Source organism: Arachis duranensis, chromosome 4, assembly GCF_000817695.3.
Source record: "Arachis duranensis cultivar V14167 chromosome 4, aradu.V14167.gnm2.J7QH, whole genome shotgun sequence".
NCBI lineage: Eukaryota > Viridiplantae > Streptophyta > Magnoliopsida > Fabales > Fabaceae > Arachis > Arachis duranensis.
Genome location: NC_029775.3, coordinates 105,495,537 through 105,517,303, shown reverse-complemented (window position 1 = coordinate 105,517,303; position 21,767 = coordinate 105,495,537). Strand labels below are relative to the sequence as shown.

Genomic DNA, 21,767 nt, shown 5'->3' with positions numbered 1-21,767 from the left:
TTAAAAAAAATTACTAGAGATATATATAATTATTTATATTATTTTTTATTAATTTAAATTTTTAAATAAATAATTTTATAATATAATTTCAAAATTTTAAAATAGAAAAATAACATAAGACAAATAAAAATATTATACAAAAAATAAACAATTTCAAAAAAAAATTTTATTTGAAAAAATATTAAAAATATAATTATTTATATTACATCTTTCTATCGACTTAAATTTTTTAAGAGGAGTGATTTTGTAACACTTTTTAATCTTAAATTCAATTGTGACTAATTTTTTTAATAATATAATTTTAATATGCATTATATACTTATTATTATAATAAAAAATAAAATATATAATCAAAATTTTCTTCAAACTAATAATAAAATATAAATTAGCACACTATATTTCTTTAGAAGATTAATTGTCACAAAGAAAAATAAAATCCTCTAAAAGATAAAAGATGAAATACTTTTGTGAAAATGATGATTTTACTAGTATCATTTTGTTTTATCTGTAATTTAAAATAATATTTTCTACATATTTCTCATTCATTGAATTCAATACATTGTATATATACCCAATTTAACAAAGAAAGATTTCTTTATTCGGGTAAGCAATAGACTTGGTTTTTACCAAAACAAGAAAAAGATGAGGTTTCAATTTCTCTATTATCCCAAAAGAAAATCATTTGTTTCTTAAAATGGTGGGGCTGTTAGAACCTTACATGGGAACAGTTGGATCAATAAGGAAACTTTGGTCCCTCTCTCCCTACATACCCTCTCTCTCTTCTCTCTTCAGTTTTTGTTGCTCTCTTTTGGGTGCTTCCCTTTCTTCTCTTTTTTCCTTTCTTTTATTTATTCTCCAATCTCTTTTTTTTCATCATAACAAGGCTTTATTCTTTTTATCTTCATTAGTAGTGGTCAAAAGGATTTCTGGGATTTTGCCAATTTGGTGTAACAAAATATCACTCCCACCCTCCCCTTTTCTTTTACACAAACACAGAAGAAAAAAAGAAAAAAAAAAAACTTCATCACTTCTTGGCTTATTTGAGCTACTACTCTGCTTCTTGGATTATTTCCTGAGGTTGTTTTTTTCTAGCTGGTAAGAATCAACCTATCATTAGGTTAGGATAAGAAAGGGAAGAAAAAGAAAAAAGAAAAAAGAAAAAAAAATACTTATCTTTTGGGTGTTTGTGTTTCTTGGTGTTTAGATCCTTCTTTGTGGAACACTATTTTTACTACTGTGCTAAGAATTGTGTTCTTCTTCGTACAAATCTACATATCTGAGGTCTGAACTCTTTCAAAAAACTGTTGAGTGATTATATTGATTTTAATGAATCTGTTAGTGATAATTTTTCATGTGAAACAGGCTTTAGATCTTCTTCAAGCTACTTTACTTTACAAGTTTCAAGTTTTAATATTTGCTGGGAAAGAAAAGAAAAAAAGAGGGCTGATTTCTATTTTCAACTTGGTGAGTAATTAACTCCTACTACTCTTTCTCTGATGATGCATGTTCTAATTCAACAGAACTTAATTAGCATTTGTGAATTTTATATATTATTAAAATCAATTATATTTGGTACACACTAACATCAGTTACCAAAATTAATCACTAGAATAAAATATATGTTAAAAACTTAAAATGCAAAACCAATACATATATTTATATATAAATATACTTGTGGTTGATTTTGGGTACAAATAATATTTTTGTATTGAAATATACTGAGAGAAGGATTGAATTGAATTGAAGTGATAAGAAGGAAGATGGTAAGAGGAAAGACTCAGATGAGGCGCATAGAGAATGCAACAAGCAGGCAAGTAACATTCTCAAAGAGGCGTAACGGTTTGCTTAAGAAGGCCTTTGAGCTTTCTGTTCTTTGTGATGCTGAAGTTGCTCTCATCATCTTCTCTCCAAGAGGCAAGCTTTATGAATTTTCTAGCTCCAGGTATATACTTATTCTTGCCTTAATTTTATTTCATTTTCTATGTGTTTTTGTTGTTGCATATGTTACTCTTCTTCATAGTATGTATATATTTATGTGATTAAGTATATGTGCTTGTTGTGTGTTGTGTATATAGTAGGCTTTCATCACTATGTATAACATGTTCAATATATAATTATATATATATAGAAATTGACATATATCTTTTCACTAAGTGTAGGTTGTACTTATATACATTCTATCTTAAGTTAGTAAGGTGATAAAATTTTAAATGAGTAGACGAAGAATAGTATGTATGTTATCCTATCAATAGTACCACGGATATTGAAGTATTGAACAAGTTATGAGTTCTATTTGATGTTGTGCTTTTTCTTTCATTATTTTTGAAGGCTACAACAGCGGAGTTGTTGAGTTTAGATTGAAAATTCCTCTACTGTTTGTTTACATTTATGGTTCTATATTATTCAAGGAAACCTTTGAATAATTGTTGACTAGTGTTACATTATGTTTGAGAACATGTACAGTAGTAAAATGAAATAACTATGTCACTGTGAAATAAGGGAAATTACTTAAATTCTGATACATGATTATATATCATATTTATTAGGCACATGCATATATATGCCCTTGGCTTTTAATTTGGATTTGAGTAGTGTCATTTTGCTTAAAACTTATTATGAATTGTTGCATTTTATTGATCGACTAAGCAAGTGCCTGTAAAGTGAGTGTTTTAGATTTCAGTAATGTTAGAAAATCAATGTTTTTAGTTAGTATCAGCTAATTTTTTTAAAATTATTTTAAATTTTAATCTTAAATTCTAAATTATAAATCTAAACCCTAAAATTTGACTAACTAAAGTTAGTTACTTATACTTTCTTTTTAGATTTTAGCGGCAGCTCTTTAAATTATAATATAGACAGTGTAATAATAAGCTAAGTGTATTGAAAAATTTTTAAGTGTATCAATATACGGGTATTTTAATAACTTTTAATCGTTAATTTTAATTATAAAAAATATATATAATTAGTATAATTAAAATTATCAGTCAAAATTTACTGAAATACTGATATAGCAAAATACTTCAAAGCTATCCAATAGTATAATACCCCCACTTTCTCTACCTAACATTAGAAAAGGGGAAAAATTCTCTGAAAGGAATTGTACTTGTTTCCATAAGTAAATGGCAAAGCTAAGAGAAAGCAATGAGGCATTGGTCAATGTTGTTGAATCATATCATATCATATGTACTAATCATACTGACATCTATAGTTCATGAGAGAGACACAATATATCATAAACCCATCCATGACATAATTAATAACCATGTTATTTCTAAATTAATAATAATAATAATAATAATAATAATAATAATAATAATAATAATAATAATAATAATAATAATAATAATAATAAACATCTCATCACAAAAATATTAGACATATTTAAAACAGGAAACTAAAGATTCTTAATAGGATGATTTATTTTTTGTGTATTTATTTTGAATGTACTAGTTATCTTATTATCAAAGGTTATTATGTTTATCTTATAGTAGTAATTAAGTAATGAATTTAAAGTGCATATATAGAAGAGAGGAGTTTTTATTTTATTTTATTTTTGTGCTAAATATCTATTAAATGAGGCATTTCTTGTTATCAAAATGCCTTGTTCCTACCTACCATATGTTTTGACCAATAAATATATTATTATTTCTCGGTTCAAGAAATATGTACAAGATTCTATTTATGTCTAAACAAAGTGAGTAAACTTGTTCAAGTGATACAATCTGCCAAAAGAAAATTAAAAATATGGATATCATGTTCTTTCTGTAGGGAGCTTGTGATGTTCCATGAAATAGTGTGCAATTTTTCAGTGATGTGCCACAGTTTTCAATACAACTAAGATGCACATAAACCTTGTCCCAAGATGTTAGTACAATGCAATTAATATTTATTATTAATAATACTATTATTAGTACTTTTGTATCATATATAATGGATGTCCTTACATTAAAAAATTTTCCAATCAGTACATGGGTGTGATTAATATAACCAAGAACATAATTTGAAAACCTTATCTGTCTAGAGATGCATGTGCTTTCTTTTTATTCCTTTCTTTTTTGAGAAATGTTGTGGATCAAGTTGGTACAGATTAAAGGTTATGTTCTCTAGAATTGATGCATATGACAGTATTTGGAGGAAAAAAAAATGGTAAAGTACGATGTATACAGTGAAGACCATGACTTGTTTTTTTTTCCTTAAAGTTTGCTACCTTTTATGAATCAAATATATGTGCTTATTGTTGAATGTTACTATTAAATCACTTCTTTCAAAAGTCAGTTAATAGAAGAAAATAATATGAATGTTTATATCTCTATACTTTTTTAAATAAGAACTTTTTTTGAATTTACTTGAATTCTACATAAATTTTTTTATTTTTTTTGCTTTTTTTTTTCTTTTAGAATTTACCAAAGATGATCAAACTTTAGATTTTTTAACATAAAACTCTAATACCATTACATGATATCATTTCTCTCGAAAGCTTAAGCTGACAAGACAACGCGAATGGTTATATATCTCTAATAAGAGTCTTTTTAGGATTTGCTTATTTTTGCATAGGCTTTCTTTTTCTCTTTTTATTTGTCTTATATTATTTTTTTCATTTCTTAAAGATATAACTATTCATATTATCCTTTTTCTATCAGCTAAATGTTTGAGAGAAGTGATATAATGATAAAACTTTCTTCAAAATTTTGTCATGTATCAGAGATTAATAAACGTTTTCAAATTTTGCAATATATATACACATTACTTTTAGGAGATATATTTTTATTATTATGATTATTACTATTAAGAAAATGAGATTTTTTGTTGATATAAATAAAAAGTTTATTATGTCTACATTGCTATGCAGATTTGGTGACAATTAGGCTTGAGTTTAATTCTAGAATATAGAGTAAATGATTCACAACTTTTGTTCAAACTTAGTTAATTAGTTCATATGGAATCAAATAAGTTTACTCAAGTGACAAGAACTTGGTAGTTAACTTAAATTATGTTATTCAAGAAGTGAAATACTTTGACAAGTATCTTGGGTTTGTTATTTGAGATTTTGAGTCATGCATCCGTAGATGTCGATTCTTGCAAATTTTACACTTAAATGTGTTTAGTAGTTGAGATCATAAAACTCATGCAGTCACAATCTGACTCTTTTACATACAAGGAAGCATGGTAAACAAAGAAAGAAGAATAAACTACTATTTCTTCTATGAAAGTTAAAATACTGATGTATCTAACCATAAATGAATGAAATTAGTTTTATATTTACAGAAAATAGACTCTATATGACAAACTTACATAAACATTAATTTTATTCATGGATAAATTTATTAATATTTTAAAAATTCATAAATATAAATAGTAATTTACTCATTTTCATAAATATAAAACTAATTTTGCTCATCTATAAATATATTTATCAGGATTTTAAACTTATGTGAATAAAAATAATAGTTTAGTCGAAAGAATTTAGTTAATAAAATCTCACCTTTCTAACATGATTAAGAGAAAACGAAACTAAAATTATTAGAAGCGAATTGTTTTTGTTGAAAAATAAGAAATGTCATATAGTAAACCTTATATAAATAAATAAATAAATAAATAAATAATATTCAAAAGAAAAATACAGTGACAAAATAGATATGATTCAACCTCATTTGTATATATACAATTGCTTTAGTCTCATCTTAGAAGCAAGGGTATGTAAGCTATCTTTTAAGGCTGAATAGAATATTAAAGAGACTGGGAAAATTATACTCATAAGTATAAAAGTAATTATATTATATTAGAAAAAATACAAAAAGATTTTAAACAATAGATTAATAATAATAGCTTCCTACAATCTTATGTGGATCTGTTAATCTTATCATTTATGCATTTAAACGGAGCTAATCTCTAGAGTAACATTGAGTACTTTTTGAAAATCTTATCGTTTGTGCATTTAAACGGAGTTAATCTCTAGAGTAACATTGAGTACTTTTTGAAAATCTTATCATTTGTGCATTTAAACAGAGTTAATCTCTAGAATAACATTGAGTACTTTTTGAAAGTAATACTTCCAAATATCTTTCTTTATGATTGTTTATTTAGTTGTTATTGTTTAACAATACAGCATGCAAGAGACAATTGAACGCTATCGCAGACATACACGGAATGCTCAAACAACACCTAGATCAGATGAACAAAATACGCAGGTTTATTATTATTATTATTATTATACAAGGAAGACAATTATGATACTGGTCAAAAGTACTCTTCATTATTTCCTTGCATCCTATTATATAAATCACGGTTATATGTAGAACCCTAATTTTGTATTTACCTTTTCTTTTTCATTAATTATCAAGAAAAATTTTGGTTTGTATAATTTGTATTTATCTTATTTTTATCTTTATTTTATTTCTTAATACAGGTAAACAACCTTAAATTGTTGATAATATATTTTTGAGACAGAAATCAGAACTACAAACTAGCTGCAAATATGAGTAGTTGAGCACTTACCATAGTGAGACAGTCGTACATAATATACAATTTGATAATAAATACAATGCTATAGATATTTACTTAAATACACATTATTTATTACTCTACTAATTATATGTCTTACCTTGTAATCAATATCTTACTTAATAGAGATAAATACTTATTAAATCTTCTTAGAAATTATTTAATCTATAATTAAGTTGTGTTTATTAATTCATATTATTAATCTAATCTTTTATATTATTATTTCATCTCATTCTATCACAGACTATTCTCCAAAAAAATCATCTTTATTTATAATGTATGGAAATTAATTAGTGTCACATAGTCTATGGATGATATTTTTTTGTTTCTGTTTATAATTATAATGAATAACTAACTATCTCATGATATAAATATTAGTGATAATTGGTTAATTGAGTTCCATATTATTAAATGGAATTACTGTTTACTTTATGTGTGTACAACAGCATTTGAAGCAAGAAACGGCAAGTTTGATGAAGAAGATTGAGATTCTTGAAGCTTCAAAACGGTTTAAGATCTTAAATTATCTCTATTCAATCTTTTAACTTTGGACCTTTGCATTTCATGCTAATTTATATTCATCATAGCTAAAGAATACGATGTTTTTATATTTTTCTTTTTCTTTCAGAAAATTGGTGGGAGAAGGTTTGGGATCATGTACCTTAGAAGAGTTACAACAAATAGAACAACAATTGGAAAAGAGTGTAACCAGTGTTAGAGCTAGAAAGGTGCTCAAAATACATAAAAAATATTATTGATGATTAAGTATTTTAATTTAATTTAATTTCTATATACAGTTAGCTTAAAATTCTTGTTACCTTGATATATCCAATTAGATATTGTAATGTAGATAAATAACATTATTTGTATTACATGATAATACTGATTGGTTCATCTATCTATACATGAGACTTTTGCATTAGAAATTGAAAGTCCTTTTTAGATAATTCAAATACTAACCAAAATTTTTCAAAATTTTTCAGACTCAGGTTTACAAGGAACAAATTGAGCAACTAAAGGAAAAGGTAATAAATTTATATGTATTTGCTAGGTTATTGAACTTAAATCCATTCATATATAGTCGGATTTTGTAATACATTAATGTGATAAAAAACTGAACTTCCAAACGAAATTGGTAGCACTTAATTTCTATTTTCCAAATTTCACATACTTTTCTTCAAGAGACTTAAGACCCAAATTAAAATGGTATACATGTATTTCATCATCAAAGATGGTTTACTTTATTCTCATTCCTTTCTTTAATTTTATTTTATTTTTTATAATTATTTTAAAAAATTACATTGTCTTCCATTATAGTTGTTACATACAAAATTTTTGAAAATTTAACTTAGGTATAATATAGGTATGAAAAAAATAATTATTTAATATCACTTAATCTCAAAACAAAGTCCATTTATTCATCAAGTTCACATAATTGTATAGTGTGTAATAAGAATTATTTTATTCGTTAAGATTGTATTTGGTATTTACTTCTACCCATTATTATGAGTACATGATATATGTTAGAACAAAAAATGCTAAAAGGTTTTAGTTATGATTTCTAAACTTAGATATACAAAAGAAAATATTTGAATTTTGTCACAGTTTTCTTTGTCCCTTTTTAATCTTTATGGATATTAGCCGGATCTTTATTGGATTGCGTATGTTTGTCTTACATAACTCAGGAAAAAGCTCTAATTGCTGAAAATATCAAGCTTTCAGAACAGGTAAAATTACCTATAGTTACTTCTATATCAAGTCATTGTTTATTTTGCATATATTTGCTATAGAATTTTATTTTAAATTAAAAAATTAGTAAAATGAAAAAAATAATTATAATTGAATTTATAACTTCTATTGTGTATAAGTTTTAATATTCCAAGAAAAATTGAACTTTTTCTATCTAAAATTGATATGCATGTGCAGTATGGCATCCAAGCACCACAGGCAATTCTAAAGGATCAAAAAGAAAATGAACAACCCTACCCAGAAAGTAGTAGTCCAAGTTCAGATGTGGAGACTGAATTATTCATTGGACTACATAGGTCTAGTTGAGATAAAAAAAAATTAACCTTCCATCCATCATCAATATGGCCTATGCAAATGTATAAACAAGAGGAAGTCCTATTATCTTGTTTTATGCACGAGTAATCTCATATCAGATATGTTATCAGTATTCCTATAGAGATCAATAATAATACTGGCATTCAAATAGGTTAATTCAGTCAGAAACTTAAAAATATGTTTAGGTACTCAGCAGTACTAACAGTAGTTTTATGCTTAGAGTTTAATAAAGGCTTTATTTTCCTGATTCTTTAGCCTTTTATTTTATTATTACCAGAAATTTCATATGATGTGTTTGCCCACTTGTAATTAATTTTATTAATAAGCTAAACTTTGTTTAATTTTTGTAGGCACTTAATTTATTTAAATTCAAGTTTGGTTTGGTAAAATTTTTTAAAGAGGTGTTTGTGTTTTTTAAAAGCAGAAGTTCCTCATTTTGTGTTTGGGTAAATAAAAAAGATCATGCATCTGTGCTTGCACTTTTAAAAGATCGCAGTACTTTTGAAAACAACTAAGGTGGAGCTTTTTAAAGTGGGCTTGCGCTTTTCAAATTTTAAAAGTCTAATATAACTTCGTATATTAAGTAATTTTTAAATTTAACTTTTAAATTTATGTCTTTTATAGTATTTTTAAAATTTAAAAGTTATTTTACCAAACGTAGTTGTTGTTGCTAGTGTTTATTAAAAGTTATTTTTAATTTAATTTACCAAACATAAATGTTACATTTTTAAAAAACTAACTTTTAAAAACTAACTTTCATAAATTACTTTTAAAGTAAAAATTTTATCAAATTAAACCTAAATCTACATTACATTCAAGTATTTAACTCTCCCTTGTTATGGTAGGTTATTATTTTATATTGGATAACTATAGTTATACAAGAGTATTAAATATATAATTATTATGTTTTTACCTATTAATTTAAATTTTTGAAATAGGTAACTTTATGATATGTTAAAAAAATAGAAAAAAATAAAAATGTGAGAGTATATAACTGTATATATTCTAATTAATGATAATAGATCTAGTGATAAAAAGTAAAATATCTATGTACTGGGTAAAATATATTTATTTTAATAATTAATACTAAAATTAGATTAACAATTCCATTTATATTGTGACATGTATCTATTCTTAAATGGGGGATAGCCAGTAGCCACCCTCTTGAAAAACAATAATACTAGAAGAAAAAAATGTTTTCTTGAATATCTATAAAAAAATAAATAGGCAAAGCCGCAAGTTCAAATCAAGATGTGGCTGACTAGTGAGAAAGGAAGAGAAAATTTTATTGCTTCCCTCTAAACTACTAAAAATTTAATACTCATGTTCTTACTTTGCCGGAAAAAGTTTAGAAGAACATGCATGTTATATCCATAATTTTTTTAGAACAAGTCTTAGTTTGGTGGCAAGAATTGAATCTTTGATGATTTTGGGCTGCACATAGTATAGTTTGATAAAAATGATAATAATTAATACAAGTTCTTCTTTAATTTCTATGCTCATAAATTAAAATGGGAGCAGAAGTCTAATGACAGCATCTTTTGTTGGGAGTGAAGGTATGGCCTCTCTCCTTGTCATTGTGACAGCAGCACTTGCATTTGCAAATGCAAGAGCTTCCCTCAACTTTCTCTCATCCTGTAACAAATAATTTTGTATAGCAGAGGATTAATTCAACATTATTATTCAACTCACATTATATGCCTTCAATTTGATAATGAATAAGTTATATAATTGGAATGAGTATTGTTATGTCAATATGGTATAAACTCTAATAAATAGGTAATCTATCAACTCAAAATACATTATTAATTATATTTAAAAAATATTTCTCATATACTGATTTTAATTTTATAATTAAGTTTTTCATAGTGTAAAAAAATCTTAGAATTAACTGAATATTTATTTGCAAATTGAAAGTATTCATAATTAAAAAACTAACTAGAATTTTGATGATATATATTTTGAAAAAAATATTCTGTTAATTTTAACGTTTTTTATATTAAAAATATTTCAAACATACAAATTTTAAAAAGCTTATAAGTTGTACAGATAAGGAATTTACAAAAATATTATGTTTAATTAAAGAAGGAATAATTCACATGTTTTTTGTTTTTATTAAAGATAGGAAGGCTCAAACTCACAATTTTTTAATTGAATATGGAGAGATTATATCATTTGAGTTATAGTTCGTTGGCGAATAATTCACATGTTAAAATAGACATAACATTATTTGAAATTTAAGGTTAAATAGATGTGGAAAAGTAAATGTTGACCTTATAAATATATTTGCGTGCAGAAAGAATGCTCAATAATCCAGCTAGAAAAGCATCATCTGCACCATCTGTGTCAACTACTTCCACTTCAAATCCACGAACCCAACCTTTATAGTCCTGCATGTTCATGCACACTTACATTTAATTTGAACATCAACAATTTGACCCTTAATTTTGAAATGCCTTTGAACGACTAATTCAAAAGTATTTTCGACTATTTTTCAAGAATCAAGAATGGCAATGTTCATTTGCATAAATATATGTAATGAATTGAAGCATCAAAAGTAGAATAATGAAATTTATCTACATTAGTATAATAAAAATCAAAAGATGTCAAATTAGTAGCAAATTTTGTGTGGATGCAATAATTGAATTGATAACTAATTTTATATATATAATATTTTTAGAAAAATATTAGAGGCTAATAATTTTTATTAGTATTAGTTAATATCTTATTTATATACTATTAAGACGGGGATTTAAATTTTAAAATATTAAAATTTGGTATTTAAAATTTAAAATACTAATTAAAAATAATAAATTTTATTAATTATGTAACATTGTCGTATCTTTAAAAACCTAAATTGATTGGATTCATCTAGAAGACGTAATTAGACAAAAATTTAACTAGTTAGTTATTTGGTTATTTCTTTCGGTAAAAATGAATTTCTGGTTGATAATATTTTTTTGAAAAAAAAATATGGACTTTTGATTTTTCACAAAGGAAAAATTTAGGAAGCCAATAATTTTATTGTATTTTGGCCAGCATGTAATCAGTAAAAAAATGTGAGTCATTGGATGAAATTTTACACCAATCTCACGTCATCAAATCATCATTAATGATTAATTAATAGCTACCAATCACAAATGTTGCTGGCCTACATGCTCTATTACAAATAATAATTTTGTTAGCCACATAAATTTTGATTATCTATTTATTGGTGTGATTAATTACCCGAGTGTAGTATCTACAGCCACGTGGTCCTTCAGTGACAAGCAGAAGCTTGAGATGAGGGTGGAAGAGTTTGTTCATAATAACTTGGTCATCATAAGGGTCATCACCTTCACTCAAGAACCGAACTTCTTCCAAATTTAGCTGTCCTCGCCAAAAATAAAAAAACCACGTTAATCTTATGAAAAATATTATTTATATACTAAATATTTTTAATATTTATATAAAAATATCATTGTTATCAATTAATTATATATTTAAATTATTTTTTAAATAACGAAATAAAAATAATGCATGTTTAATTATTAAAAAATACTAATACTAAAATAATATTTATTATAGTTGCAAGATTGTAATCTTATTAGAAAGATATGCTCTTTCGTTGTTATTGTCTAGAAAAACATGCTATTTTTTTTATTTCATCATTTTTTTAATTCGTATAAAATGTAAAGTATTTTATTTTGATTATTGTCCTGGTGCTGGTGATGTAGCTAGCTGAATGGCACAATAAAATGTATCAATATTTAATATAAAGGTAAAATTTAACAGAAAAACTTATTGGAGGAACTATGCTCAAATATTTAAATGTTTAAAGTTTAATAATAAATTTCTTAATTTTTGACAAAATACATTAAAATAATGTTTAATCAAATATCTTTTAGAATATTCTTAAAATATCCTTTAAAATACATATGAAAAAACCCTTGTAATAATCCATCAATTATAAGCATTCCAAAGAAAATGATGTAGAGAAAATTGGAAATTTTTTATTTAAATTAAATAAATATATAAATTACAAAAATACATAAAATATGAAATAATTATGTAAATATATAGCCATATATTTCGGATGCTGAAGTCCAAGTTAAGTATATTGCACGTATTTCGAATAATTTTTTTTAATTTAAACGTATTTAGAATACTAAAACTTTTTTTTAAAATTAAATAGATATACTAAGATTCTCTTTTAAATTATATATTTATTTAATTTAGAAGAAATTCTTAATATTCCAAATACGTTTAAATCTTATTCAAAATACGTACAATATGTTTAATTTGGACTTCAACATTCAAAATGTGTATGATTATTTACATAATTACTTCATATTTTATGTATTTATGTAATTTATATATTTATTTAATTTAAATAAAAAATCCACATTTGTGCTACCCAGCCCCACATAGGGAAAATTCTGTGGGTCCCACCTTAACACCCCGCCAACTTTAATTTATCCGAATTAAAAGAATTATATTCTTTTTGTGCTTTTGTCTTTGTTTCCGACTGGGATGACTTTGTGTGTTTTATTGTGCTGAAATTATTCTCTTTTTATGAGAGTTACATAGGTTAGAACAGTGGAAAGTTAAATCCCAAATAAATTAAATAAAGTAAAATTATACTTGAATATCATTTTTGACATTAAATTTCTCATCCAGAAGAAAAAAACAATGTGAGGTACGTCAAAAATTAACATTGAAAGAATATTTTAATATTTTTCCCACAGAGCCAGATGTGTAATTATCTGTGTATATATGTGTTACATTTTAAGAAGATTACAAGACAAAAGTAAAATTAACATAAAATTAAATTTTAGATTTAAATAGAGAAATAATAAGTTATCAAACTAACATTTCCAATTAGTAATATTGCTATGTCATTTTTCTTTGACTATAAGTATAGAATTATAGTTAAAAAATTATCAAGGTAGTTAAAAATATCAAGAGATAACATAACATTTACCACACTAATACCTGAAAAAATAATATTAGAAATACAATAATTATTATCGAATTTCACCTTCGGATTTGGTTGCAAAATCCAACAGTAACAAATCTATTTCTAGTGGTGTGATCGATGTCTATATAAAAATTATGTTGGAAGATATAAGTTTATCTTAATTAATTTACTTGTTAGTTATAATTAAGCACATAAACATATTATTTACCTTAATAATGTCAGCGAAGTTCCAAATATTCAAGATGCCTTCTCTAGCTGCGTGTGCAGAAGGCCATATTGGCAATGTCAAATTTGGGGCATAAGAAAGGAGACAGCCACACATTTTAGCCAAATTCATTGCTGCAAGGTGTGATGACTTTGAAGGCTCCATCACTAAGCTAAATGAACTGTAATGAAATATTGTTGCCTGCATCATTATGCAATAAATATTTCATAAATTCATAAGTTTGGTTCATCTCATATATGATGAAATTTGCTGTCTATACTATTTGATGTAAGCACTCATCATAATAAAGTTCATCAAATAGCATTGTACATGTATGTTGATCAAAATAAACAAAGTGAGTTCATTAATTAATTACCTTCTTAATAAGCCTGACATCAAGTTCTTCAGGTCGAATAAGCATATCAGCACTTGGGTGTCTATAAAACAAGAACTGAGGCTCACCATCACTCTTGAGTGCATAAAATGCCAGCATTGTCCTTGCATATTCATCAAACAGAAGCCCAGAATTGTCAACACCATTTTGCATCAGAATATCACTTAGCATATACCCAAATTCGTCATTTCCGACCTGACATTGCAAATATTATTATTTATTAGACAGGTGATATGGACTGAGATAGAAATTCTCAAGTTTTGTTGGTTGCAACCAATTATCAAAATTAGAAAGAAAGCTAGCAACAAGAAAGTAATGTCATTATGTAAATTTGAGTGAGTAATGAATTTGTGAAGTCACCTTGCCAATGAAAGCAGAAGAAGCACCAAGTCTGGAAATTGCAATAGCGACATTAGCAGTAGAACCAGCAGGGGATTTCTTATATTCAACAGCATCAGCAAGGGACACTCCACTCTCTGTTGGCACCAAATTTACCATCATTTCTCCAAAGCACACAACCATTGGTGCTTTTTGATGCTGCTGCTGATGGCGGCTACTATCTCTTCTCCCACGTGACCATGATGATGACCTCTCTCTTCCACTACTACTTCTACTTGATGACGACTCTGCTCAATAATAATCTTAACATTTTTTATTACTCCTCTTCACAGATAACCTTTTTTCATTGTTAATTTCTAACCAAAACTAAAAGCTCGACAAGTGAGCTAACCACTTGACAAACTCAAATTGATGGTATCGGTTAGCAGAATTTAATTAAAATAATTTCTAATGCTAACAACTTAAATAACACAAAAGCTGATCGGAACCAATAATAGATGAATAACATAAACCCCACCACTAATTTCATGTATTTCTTAATTTAATAATCAAAACAAGATTCTTTTAATGCCCAAAAAAGAAATTGCTCATAATCAACATTCAAGTTGCATATCTTAACATTTCTTGAGGCATAATTAAATTAAAACCAAATTAATATCTGAACTATTATTTTCGCATAAAAATATTTTCATACCAAGAGAGGAATTAGAAACAAGACGGAAGCTTCCGGAGCGACTGCGCGACTTGCCAAAGATAGGAGGGAAGCAACAGCCTGTCCCTGGAGCAGGAGGCTTCATCTTCTTCTTGAAATCAGCAACCCTCCTCTTTGGAGAGTTACTACCAATTCACCATCGACATCAAACTTTTCTGAAGGATCCATCATTGGCAAATAAGGGAGGGTGTGCATCACGCATAGCATTGTTTTTGTTTCCTTTTACTATTTTTTTAACCTTTCCTCCGATTTCAATGGAATTTTATCACTTACTTTTCCTATTAATACCCCAATGTTGTTCCTTTTTTCCCAGAATCCAACACATTACACATGCAATCCTAAGTCCTAACTAATCATTCCGAATGTTTTGGCCAACGTGCACTACTTTATTTATTTTATTTTATTTCTTATTTCTTTTTCACTCTATAAGCTGGACAATTATTTTAAGGTTTAATTATCTGTTAATCTTTATAGTTTTGTGAAATTTTTTATTATATCTCTATATTTTTTTCTTTTAATTAGGTTCATGTATTAATTTTTTTTTTCAATTAGGTTTCTCTTAACAGTAATTGACTTAATTTTATAAAAAATATTTTTATTTTTTTAATTTGTAAATATTTAAATTATTTAAAATTCATTTTAACAATTATATATACTTTAAAAAATATGATTAATTTAAAAAAGAATAAATATCAAAGTAAGATTAAATTAAATAAATATAAAATAATTTAATTAAAGATAGTATAAACTATAGAATATGTATATTAGCTAAAAAATTATAACTCAAATAGCATAATCTTTTCTTATTTATTTAAGAAATTGTGAACTCGAATCTCCCTATCTTTAGTTAAAAAAAAATAGAATATGTATATTAATTAACGTAAAAAGTGATTTAAAAAAAAGTAACTTAGTCTAATTACCATTCCTCGTGCCTAGATACACTCAGATTAAATTATCTCCTTGTAATAATTCCAAAATCTCCTTGTTTCTTTAGACTCACATATAGCTCATTAGAATTAGATGATGGAGAAAAAGCCTTTATAAGGCCAATGTGGAAAAAGAATGATAACTTGCGAAAATAGGCTAATTTTTTTTTATATTGTTTAAATGTACGTGTAATACATTATTATTGGAAGATTGGGTGTTTTTTTTATATGGTGTTTTATTCAAATCGGACGGTCCGATTTGTTTGAAGAGAAAAATAAATTACAAATCGGAGGGTCCGATTTGTTTGGAGAAAAAAATTAACTATAAATCGGAGGGTCCGTTTTGTATTTTTTATTTTTTTATTTTTTAAAATAAAAATCGGACGGTCCGATTTTAACATTAAAATTTTTTTTTTCAAATTCACAAATCGGACCGTCCGATTTGTGATTGTTTATTTGAAAAAAAAAATAAAACAAACAAATCGGTGCATCCGATTTGTACATCCCATACCAATGTAAAACACATTTCTGTTCACACCTTCTTGTTATACACTTCTCTCTCTCCCACATAAAAAATAACAAGCGGCGAAAATAGTGTAGAGTGGATCACATTCATCGCCAACCTACCGTGGATGCATACATTTTTTGTACCGGTTTAGGTTCGGTTTTGTTTGTCTCGAGCCGTAATGTTCTTAAACCTAAATTAGACTGGTTTAGAGTCAAATTCTTTCTCTCACAATTTTTTTTGTCGAATTGAGCAGTTCGATTTCGGTTTTATAACCCTGCCCCTCTCCTCCCCTTTCCTTACTTATTTTCTTAATTAACTTTTTCCATCAAATTATTATTTTTTCTATCTAAAATTAAAGTTCCTCTCTCCCCCAATAAAATAAAATAAAAATACGATGAGAATTGAAGTAATTAGCTAGATAGAGTATAGTGTGTGCAGCGAGAATTTTTTTTATAACAAAAGAATGCAAGCTGACGGTTAAGAAGAGAGTTAGTTAGTTATTAGTTAGTTCGTCAACTAACTGATATAAGTTTTGACAAGGTGCAAAGTTTTATTGTCTAAGATTTTGCTTTTCCAAATTTCTCTTTAAAAGAAAAACCAGCTTCTCATATTGTTACGTAGCAGAGCAGTGTTAGTTGCATGGTTTCTTCAAGAATCGTACTTGATTGATTTGCGTGAAGTGCAAGAAACTGTGTACCAAAAAGTTAGTGATCAAGAAAAAGAAAAGAAATGGGGAAGAAGCAAGGTCTCCGTGGCAACCACCGGCACTCCCGTCGCCACCACCGACACCACCTTCTTCTGACGACTCTGACGCTGAACCTCCTCCTCTACTTTTCTATGTCTGTCTGTCTCTCTCTCTCCACATGCCGTTACTTTGTTTTAATCATAGAAGATCATAAATTGAAATCATCTCTGGTATACTGAAATAATGAATATCATATATGTCACCTTTATGATAGATAGTTAGATATATAAATTGAAACAAAAATTCAGAGTAAAATGATTGTTTCTATAACTTTTTATTTTTAATTTTATTTTTTTTTACAGCATGTTTCTTTTTCTATTTCGTTTCATGCTTGTTCTGATTTCTTTGTAATTTTGTTTCCAAAAATTGCTTGCAGATTATGCCCCCACAAGCATTAGCGATTAAAACTTTCTTTAAGGTATTTCTTTTCATTTTGTTACCTAGATTATTTTTTTATTTGTATTTTTTATATAGTAGGAGTACATAAGGAGTACATAGTATATAAGGAGTTATAACCCCTTATATACTATGTACTCCTTATGTACTCCTACTATATAAAAAATACAAATAAAAAAATAATCTAGATAACAGTGATCATGTTAGCTAGATTATTTTTTTATTTGTATTTTTTTTATATAGTAGGAGTACATAGTATATAAGGGGTTATAACCCCTTATATACTATGTACTCCTTATGTACTCCTACTATATAAAAAAAATACAAATAAAAAAATAATCTAGGTAACACATTTTTTGGATGCTCTTTAATTTGTGTGTGACAGAACATATAAATTCTGATTTCTTTGAATATACTTCATTTAATTAAAGATAATTAATATACGGAGATATCGTAATAATGAATTATTGCTTTATATTGTGGCATAGTTTGGAAGACATCATAGCCATGCAGAGTTTGCCGGAACAGTAATCTATCTCCCATTGTATTTTACGCATATATGGATGGATGCCACTCTTCGAGACCTAACTGAAATAGTATGCACAAAACTCTTTTCCTTATTATTCTTTTATTATTCTGATTTATTTTTTGATTAAACACCCAAATTGATTTCTAAAAAATTATAAGTTCCCAATAAAATTTTATTATAAGACAATTAAACATAAAAAATATCATCCGTATAAATAAATTAGTCATTTTTAAATTGACAAATAGATCATTATTCTGTGCAACAGAAATAATTATTAAGAATTTTTAGATAATAAAAATATATTAGAATCAAAATATACAATTTAAAATTGGTTGAAAATCAATTTGGATATTTTTTTAAATGTTGTCCATGCTTTTAAATTGCTAATATAGAGAAAAAAATATGTGCACACCACAATAACAATATTGCGGCCACAGCGTTAACCATAAATTGTGAAATCATGGATGGTTATGGAAAAGTTGTTTTAATTTTGTTTCAAGCTATATAGTCGGATGATGTCAAAATGTGATGAACTTAATTGTCCATTATATAGTGTTTCAGGTTATAAAAATGGCAACTTCTCATAAAACAAAAGATTTCATTATTTATCATTATCTGTTTGTGTTCTCTGTTATCTGTAATTTCCTTGAGGAGCATATATGATTTTTTCCCCTTTCTTTTCATTAATTGTCCTGTTTTGTAGACGCTTCCATCTGGTGGAGCTAACTATTAATTATTGTTATTATTGTTTAATTACATATATTTTAAAGACAAAAGAAGCTTTTCTGAATTTAAGAGAAAATACAAAGTTCTCCTTTGCTCGAGTGTTCACCGATGAACATGGAATTTGCGGAATTCGTAGGGTAAATTTTCTCTATTCAAATGTTTTTTCTTTTTATTTTATTTTATTCTAATCTTTTTAGGGACTTGCTATATTGCTATATATTCAAAGTGCGGTTTTCATACGCCAATTATTTTATAAATTTATTTTCAAATTATCAATTTATTTTAAATTATTTATCTATATATTATTAATTTTACTATTGTGGCATTTTTTTTTGTTCTGCACAAAATTTGCTAAACTAAAAAACATATTTGACTCAGAAGACCCTAAAACAAGATGCGCTAAATGGTTCAATATTTTCTAAGTCGAATGTGTTTTTTTGTCGTTTAGCAATTTTGTATTTTGCAAGAAAAAAAAAATTAAAACGCTGTCGTAGGAAGAACAATAATAGATAAGTATATGTAAAAATTAACATATTAATATAAAAGCCTTTCAAAGTCAATCAGCCATTTTTTCTTCCTTTTTCATTTTTTCTTCCTTTTTCAATTTTTTTTAAGAATAATACATGCTATGGCTTCCCCATAATTTAGTCGCATGTAGATTATGTAATATTTTCGTCACTTTGTATATTTTTAAATGTAGCTTCAATTCTTTCTAATAAATTGTGTGCATATTTGATTGGTTGATGAAGCTGCGAAGGACAATGTGTTTTGCTGAAGAAGGAAGACTAGATGACTTTAAGCTGTTACAACAAAGTGGATTCCAAGCAAGTGACACCATTTCACTCTACTTTATTCAACTATATATATGTTCAATCTATTTATTTATTTATTAACATTATTGGTGACTCTGTTGATATTATTTTTGGCAGGTTGGTGATTACATGGATGTGTCAATTCGTTATCCCCGTCGCTTAATGATTGAAGAAAGAAGAGCATTGACTTCGAGTCTATTTCCTCACTAAAAGATTTCATAGTTACGTTGCACATGCACATGCTTAAGAAGTTTTAGTTTAGTTTAGTGTTACACTTACAATCAGGTGAAAAAAAAACCATTTTTTTTAATAAAAGTTCAAAAGTGATAGTTTGATCTTCTGGCCAAAGGGAAAGCAAAAACTGCAGTGCATACTTTTTTCTTGGATGAATTTTCTTATGAGACAAGTATACTATTATAATTGATATTGTTGATGTATACCACTTAATTCTGTATCCAATTTTGGTTTATTTATTTTTCAAATGTCAAGTAGCAGGTCTAGCTAGTCTTACCTAAACCACCTTCTAAAAAAACAACAAAAACAAAAAAAAGACAAGCTAAACCCAAAAAACATGTTATTGATAAAGTCAATTATTATTTTATATTTGTTAATTAACTTATCAATAAATAAAATTTAAAAGCACCTATAAACCAAATCTTGAAGCAAATCTAATAAAAAATTACTAAAATCGATTAACAAGTAATGAATACTTTAAAACTTTTATTGAGATCATAAAATTTTTTAAAAACTATTTCATCCTACAAATGTAATGTTGCTACTTGTTTCAAATATTCTTAAATATTTTTAAGAAACAAGTTTATATAATTTTATTTGTGTTAATTTTTTTCAGTTAGGTATCTAATGATATTTTTTAAAAACTTTACCTTGGTTTTTGGTACTTTCTTTTCAGATATGAATTCTCTATGTAAACAAACAATTTTAACCATTTTTTTATTATTATTTTTGATGTAAAATATTATCTTACCCTTTATATGGTGAAGTCTTTTAGAGTTTGCTTAAACTTTTTAAGTAACTCAAACTCCATGTTTAGCTAAAATTAGACTTTTTTAAATTCTGTACTTAGATTAAACTGAGGCCAATCAAATCCATTTCTTTCATTATCACTGAGTCTTCTGGAGTCGAAAAATGTTCAGACTCAAACTCAAACTTAATATTTGATTCAGCTAACAATTCTACACCAAATTCTTCATCAAGTGTAGCAGGTTTTCTAGACTTTGATACAGTCTCATTGACACTAGTAGATGTAGCATTATTTTATTGTCATTAGAAGGCCATTAACAACCTTTTCTGTTCCAACAGGTCCATAATCACTCTTATTGGGCTTGTAAGCCGATCATAAATCTTTTTCTGAATAGATGGTCTAGTTACCTCTTCTCTTCCAATGCCTTTTCTTTTTTACTTGCCATTGCCCTTGTCAATTGGCTCATTAATAAACTTACCAACTTTTGATTTCTTATGTATAGTCTTGATTGGAGATTTCTTCTTCCCATTATTCTTTCCTTTCTTACCACCTCCGACTTCCTTTTCATCTTCACTTGAATTCGAAAAATCATATCCGGAAGGTGAGAAATTGTACAATGCATCTTCTCTAGACTCATACCCTTCATCACTATCAGAACTTTCAATATCTGCATCATTGTCAACACCATCATCTTCAGCACTACCCCCTTGCACATTCACCTCCTCAACACTAACATCATCGTCACCATCAATAATCTCCGTATCTTCCATGATTGGATGGTCAAATAGATGTACAATTCGTCAGTATCCACATTTAGCATCTTGTTCTTTTGCAGATCTCTGATCTTTTTGTCTCCGTGAATTGGGTGAAGAACGAATTTCAGGTTAATTGAGGTAGGATCATACTAATACACTGCCTTGTAGTCATGGTAACCTAAATCCAAAAAAAAGTTTTTTCAAGTCAAAGAA

The 21,767-nt window shown here is 26.8% G+C and overlaps 2 protein-coding genes across 5 annotated transcripts; one reads left to right on the top strand and one right to left on the bottom strand.

Moving 5' to 3' along the window:
• The first annotated feature begins 714 nt into the window (after positions 1 to 714).
• LOC107485538 (MADS-box protein SOC1) lies at positions 715 to 8,812 on the top strand. 2 transcript variants are annotated; one of them, XM_016106072.3, is made up of 9 exons: positions 715 to 1,095; positions 1,363 to 1,464; positions 1,747 to 1,942; positions 6,107 to 6,188; positions 6,948 to 7,009; positions 7,130 to 7,229; positions 7,485 to 7,526; positions 8,187 to 8,228; positions 8,428 to 8,812. In XM_016106072.3, exons 3-9 carry the CDS (start codon positions 1,761 to 1,763, stop codon positions 8,554 to 8,556), a joined length of 639 nt encoding a protein of 212 aa, XP_015961558.1. In that variant the 5' UTR covers positions 715 to 1,095; positions 1,363 to 1,464; positions 1,747 to 1,760; the 3' UTR covers positions 8,557 to 8,812. The 2 variants fall into 2 exon arrangements, with proteins under 2 accessions (XP_015961558.1, XP_015961559.1); XM_016106073.3 differs by lacking the exon at positions 715 to 1,095 and adding an exon at positions 1,161 to 1,281.
• A 748-nt stretch (positions 8,813 to 9,560) lies between these two features.
• Positions 9,561 to 15,411, bottom strand: LOC107485471 (probable fructokinase-7). 3 transcript variants are annotated; one of them, XM_052261096.1, is made up of 7 exons: positions 15,158 to 15,411; positions 14,485 to 14,750; positions 14,107 to 14,319; positions 13,734 to 13,931; positions 11,794 to 11,934; positions 10,839 to 10,955; positions 9,561 to 10,200 (listed from the first exon to the last, which is right to left on the bottom strand). In XM_052261096.1, the coding sequence occupies exons 1-7, from the start codon at positions 15,258 to 15,260 to the stop codon at positions 10,072 to 10,074; spliced, it is 1,167 nt and encodes a 388-aa protein (XP_052117056.1). In that variant the 5' UTR covers positions 15,261 to 15,411; the 3' UTR covers positions 9,561 to 10,071. The 3 variants fall into 3 exon arrangements, with proteins under 3 accessions (XP_052117056.1, XP_020996502.1, XP_052117057.1); XM_021140843.2 differs by having other exon boundaries at positions 14,485 to 14,765; positions 15,158 to 15,258; XM_052261097.1 differs by lacking the exon at positions 11,794 to 11,934.
• Positions 15,412 to 21,767: the final 6,356 nt, after the last annotated feature.